General features: G+C 47.5%; 1 protein-coding gene across 1 annotated transcript in view; it reads left to right on the forward strand.

Moving 5' to 3' along the window:
- The window catches only part of MCM4 (minichromosome maintenance complex component 4), an 84,073-nt gene extending 81,623 nt beyond the window's left edge, over positions 1-2,450 (forward strand). Inside the window, exon 17 of the mRNA XM_069220134.1 lies at positions 766-2,450. Within this exon, the coding sequence (XP_069076235.1) occupies positions 766-858 (93 nt within the window). The 3' untranslated portion in view covers positions 859-2,450. The remainder of the gene's footprint in view (positions 1-765) is intronic.
- The last annotated feature ends 3,550 nt before the right edge of the window (positions 2,451-6,000 follow it).

Consider the following 6,000-nt stretch of genomic DNA (forward strand, 5'->3'; position numbering starts at 1 on the left):
AATGGAGACAAAAGGAGGAGTCACTCGGTCCCGTGACTCGAAAGACTTCTTCGAAGAAAAACAACTTGTAACACTCCGACCCAACACCAGATGGCGAGCTATGCAAAACATGCGAATCTACAGCGACTGATGCCACGAACAGATGTACACTGGGTAAGTGACATTTTCATTTTTTCTGCTGCATCAGCGAGGGCCCCAAGACCCTGCCAAGGGGCACTTGTTCTCGGATGCTCAGGGAAAGGGATTGCGACCAAGACTGCTTTTATGACTTGCCATTTGGGGAATGTTTCATTCTGTGTGTATTCATGATGATGTCTTGGCATTCTTGATAAGGTGTTTATTATGACGTGTTTTGGCGATAATGACCCAACTACTGCTTATGTTGCAGAGTACTAGTAACCTATGTTTACCTGACAACTGCTTATTCTTGCAGAGTACGATCAACCTGTGATATTTTGACAAGGCTTGGGTAGCAGGGTATTACTGATAAATGTTGTGTGTGGACTTAAGTGGAATATAGTTTATTTGTATAACTTGTAGCGTTTTCTTTGTGGTGTATTCTTTGTCACTAGTGTTGTGCAAAGGCTTTACACATGGCCTCAGGGGTAAGTCTGCCTGCTACAAAGGGGGTGAGCAAGGGTTATCTCCGGTGTGTAGTTTACTCACCCTGACCAGAGCGGTGGGTTCTGCCTGGCTGAGGTGCATACTCAAACAACCAGAACTCCATTTCGAACAGTATCCTTAAACTGTGTTCTTTTCTTCCAGGCCGTCACAAAGGATATGTTTGAGGAAGCCCTGCATGCCCTGGCTGACGAGGACTACTTAACTGTAACAGGAAAGACTGTTCGATTGCTCTAGGAGAGACATTTCAAGGTTCCCTCAGGCAGAGGGGGCTCTGTACTATAAATGATCCGTTTATCCACAATCCTGTCGCCAGAGTTCTGATGGCGACCAATCAGCGAGCATCACTGCCACTTCTGTAAATAGCAGTCAGGTTATTCATGCCCGTGAATGACGGAGGTAAATGCTGTTTAGGTATACACGTCTCCTGAGTGACCGCGCCACAGCAATAAAACACATTTCTTTTGCAAAAGGTGACTTTCTGCGTGATTTCAAGCGCAGCTACTTAAAAGGACGTGAACGCATTATCTACAACGAATACGTTCGTACTTCTGTGTCTGGGCTGGAAGTTGTTTGCAGACACGAACGTTCTAGCTTACACCAGAGAGGTCGACGTACTAAGGAGCTGGACACAGCTGGCATTGAAGGAAGCATCCAAGGGAACCCTAAGGGTTCTGGGAAGAAGTCTGGAGTGACCCATCTGGGATATGGGACGGGGTGGCTGGAGCGCGTTCGTAATCTTGGTTTGGTTCCCTGTTTCTCTGCTCGGATTCTTTCTATAGAACTGTTTCATAAGCATTTATGTAATTAGGTTGACAATCCGGTGTTATAGCTGCAGTGTAACATCGACCCTGCAACACACGGCTACAGCCCTGGAGGGAACCAACGCATTTTAACATTTGCAAATCTGGTTTTGAACCACTTCAGTAGGTTTCAAGCAGATAGGTTAACAGGAAAGAAATAAAGATGAACTAATCATACACCTACGTACGAGCTCTCTTCGCCCGCCCCCCTCCCCAGGCCTTGACCCCCCCCCCCACACATTGACGAATCTTGAATTGTTAATTGCTTAAACAGCAAGCAGAGCTGTTGAGTGCGACGAAACCACTCAGGCTACCAGACGTTGTATAGGCAAATCTTTATAAAACTAGAATTACTGACACAGACTCAAGCTGTTAGATCATTCTTTAATTCCAGCACTGTTGTGCCATCACAATATAATGTACGTTAGTAGGTGAAATACATAAATTATTCAAACACAAAGTTTTCACCCAAAATGTACAATCCAAAGTCAAAGTATTTTGTGTAAGGGTTAAACTTCTGCACTGTTTACAACTTTAAGTCTACAGAAGAAACTAAACCCTCTTCCGCCAATAGTTTTACATGAAAGTAAGAAATCACATTTATTGTAATTTATATAACCTTTGTGAAATCTCGTTTCGCCCAGTACATCTAGCACAGCAGGCTGTCCGTGAACATTGTTGTACATAGAGTGTTGTACATAGAGAAGGGTAGAGACCCTCCATGCAGAGACTCAAATAAAAAGCACCGACTATACTGCCAGTTATAAACACTTGAGATTATTCCTTCCGTGTAACAGTGGGGTTTCTCTGGCCCCTCTTGCTTTATGCCGTTATTTTCGTTGCAGGGATAGGCGTTGTGGAGTTTACCTTTGCCCTTCACCTGCCCTTTTATTTTCTCTTGGTGTGGCTCGGTACAACAATCGGACCAGTCTGCCACGAATCCCTTCTTGAACCAGCTAACCATTGTCAAGATGAATTGCACAGTAAAATGGCCACAGGTTGATTAAAGCAACTATTTCAAACAAACGTTATAGGGTGTTAATCCTGAACTTCTTTCACATATATTTCACTTTGTCATGCTGCAGATCAAAAACTTTACATTAGGTATCAGGTGTTTAGTTACCTTCCCCAGGGCCATTTTGTAACAAAGCGTCTATACTAGAGTTTTATTTATATTTTTAATTTGCCGCAATTCTTTATTTAACAGTGAAGAGTGCGATAGAGGAATCATTGGTTACAGCACTATACAGAACATCCAAGATGACCTCGACATTTCAGGAGGCAATACAAACTGACATCAGGGCCCAATGGATAGCCTAATGCCCTGTATATAAACACTTGATGCCCCCGCTAAACCAAGCTTAACGGGGCAAATCTGCCCACACCGATGGAGAAAGCAGAAGAAAGCATCGTGGGGGAGATGAAGGGGTGGACCAGTGTCACACAGGAAGCACCAAAGGTCGTCCAACGAGGCAGATGGCCATGCCTCAGTAGCGGAGCTACACATCAGGTTATGCTTCGCCCATGGGTATTGGTGTGTGTGTGGTTTTTTTTTGTTTTTGGTGGGGGGGGGGCATCTATAGTTTCTTATGTTTTGCTATGCGACTAAGGGGTTATCTCATCTTTCAGGATTCTCCCCCACACCCTCAGTACCATTTTCACCATAGTGGCATCTTAGTTCCATGGCTCTAGATATATATTGTTCGATGGCATCTGTCGCTGTAGATACGCATGTTCTGCAATAGCTCGCCATCTGGTGTTGGGCCGGAGTGTTACAAGTTGTTTTTCTTCGAAGAAGTCTTTCGAGTCACGGGACCGAGTGACTCCTCCTTTTGTCTCCATTGCGCATGGGCGTCGACTCCATCTTCGATTGTTTTTTTTCCGCCATCGGGTTCGGACGTGTTCCTGTCGCTCCGAGTTTCGGAACGGAAAATTAGCTAATTTCGGAAGATTTTCGTCGGTATTGTTGCGTTCGGGATCGGCGTACTTAGATTCCACTCCGCATCGAAGATCGAAGAGCTCCGGTGCCCTTCAGGGTAGTTTTTCGATCCCCCGTCGGGGCCTGGTCGGCCCGACCGCGTGCTGAAGAACGCCGATGGAACGGACCCCGTTCCGTTTCTGCCCCAAATGCCACAATAAATACCCCTACACAGATCAACACTTGGTCTGCAACCTGTGCCTGTCACCTGAGCACAGCGAAGACACCTGCGAGGCCTGTCGTGCGTTCCGGTCCCGAAAAACACTCCGAGACCGTCGAGCCAGAAGACTTCAGATGGCGTCCGCGCCGACAGCCCAACAGGAGTTCGAGGAACAGGAAGAAGAAGGTACCTTCTCGATCCAAGACTCGGACTCCGAAGGATTCGACGATACACAAACCGTGAGTAAGACGTCGAAAACCACACAGACACACATTTACAAGGCCCAGGGGACGCCACTGCCATCCGGCCATGGCTCCACCCATAAATTCGGTGACCAACCGTCGGCACCGAAAAAGGCCCAAACAGTGCCGAGGTCGTCCGACTCCGGTCAAGACACCGGCACGCAGCCTTCTCGGGACCGAGAAAGTGCTGGAGACCAGCCTCGACACCGAGATGCCGGTGTGGACACGGCTCGACGCCGAGACAGCGGCACCGAAGCAGATCGACGCCGAGAGGTTTCGGCCCCGAAAAAGAAAAAAGTCACCTCGGAGCCGAAAAAACACGCAGACAAGGTTTCGATGCCGAAACAAACTGCAAGCGACCCAGCTCCAGGCTCTTATACAGAAGAGCACTCGCTAACCTCCCAAATGCAAAAGCATAGGTTTGAGGAAGAGCTACAAGCAACTGATGTGGACCATACGCAAAAGCGTATCTTCATACAGCAGGGGACAGGAAAAATAAGCACCCTTCCCCCTATTAGGAGAAAGAGAAGGTTGGAGTTCCAGACTGAACAGACACCACAACCAAAAGTGGTGAAAAGAGTTACCCCACCACCCTCTCCTCAGCCCATGATTAACGTCTCACCAGCACAAACTCCATCACTCTCCCCAGCTCACACCACCATGAGCCAGGGTGACCAAGATCAGGACGCATGGGACCTATACGACGCCCCAGTGTCAGATAATAGTCCGGAGGCATACCCTACGAAGCCATCTCCACCAGAGGACAGCACCGCGTATTCTCAAGTGGTGGCTAGAGCAGCACAATTTCACAACGTAAGCCTCCACTCAGAACAGGTCGAGGATGATTTTTTATTCAACACACTCTCCTCCACCCACAGCTCGTACCAAAGCCTGCCTATGCTCCCTGGTATGCTCCGGCACGCAAAAGACATCTTTAAGGAGCCGGTCAAAAGTAGGGCAATCACACCAAGGGTGGAAAAAAAGTATAAGGCGCCTCCTACAGACCCGGTTTTCATCACTACCCAGCTGCCACCAGACTCTGTCGTTGTAGGAGCAGCTAGGAAGAGGGCCAACTCTCACACATCTGGAGATGCACCACCCCCAGATAAAGAAAGCCGCAAGTTCGATGCAGCTGGTAAGAGTCGCAGCACAAGCTGCAAACCAGTGGCGCATCGCGAACTCCCAGGCACTACTTGCGCGCTATGACAGAGCCCACTGGGACGAGATGCAACATCTCATTGAACATCTGCCCAAGGACTTACAAAATAGGGCGAAACAAGTGGTTGAGGAGGGACAGGCCATTTCCAACAACCAGATCCGCTCCTCCATGGACGCTGCAGATACAGCTGCACGGACAATTAATACATCTGTAACTATCAGAAGGCATGCATGGCTCCGAACGTCTGGATTTAAACCAGAGATTCAACAAGCAGTTCTCAATATGCCTTTTAATGAAAAAGAACTGTTCGGTCCAGAAGTGGACACAGCGATTGAGAAACTCAAAAAAGATACAGACACTGCCAAAGCCATGGGCGCACTCTACTCCCCGCAGAGCAGAGGGAATTACAGCACATTCCGTAAAACGCCCTTTCGAGGGGGGTTTCGGGGTCAGAGCACACAAGCCAGCACCTCACAAGCAACACCGTCCAGTTACCAGGGACAGTATAGAGGAGGTTTTCGGGGACAATATAGAGGAGGGCAATTCCCTAGAAATAGAGGAAGATTTCAAAGCCCCAAAACCCCTACTACTAAACAGTGACTCACATGTCACTCACCCCCTCCACACAACACCAGTGGGGGGAAGAATAGGTCATTATTACAAAGCATGGGAGGAAATCACTACAGACACTTGGGTTCTAGCAATTATCCAGCATGGTTATTGCATAGAATTTCTACAATTCCCTCCAAACATACCACCAAAAGCACAAAATTTAACAACACACCATTCCAATCTCCTGGAGATAGAAGTGCAGGCACTATTGCAAAAGAATGCAATCGAATTAGTGCCAAACACACAAATAAACACAGGAGTTTACTCACTGTACTTTCTGATACCAAAGAAGGACAAAACGCTGAGACCAATCCTAGACCTCAGAGTAGTGAACACTTTCATCAAATTGGACCACTTCCACATGGTCACACTACAAGAAGTATTGCCATTGCTAAAACTACACGACTACATGGCAACTTTAGACC

Source organism: Pleurodeles waltl, chromosome 2_2 (genome assembly GCF_031143425.1).
Source record: "Pleurodeles waltl isolate 20211129_DDA chromosome 2_2, aPleWal1.hap1.20221129, whole genome shotgun sequence".
Classification (NCBI taxonomy): domain Eukaryota; kingdom Metazoa; phylum Chordata; class Amphibia; order Caudata; family Salamandridae; genus Pleurodeles; species Pleurodeles waltl.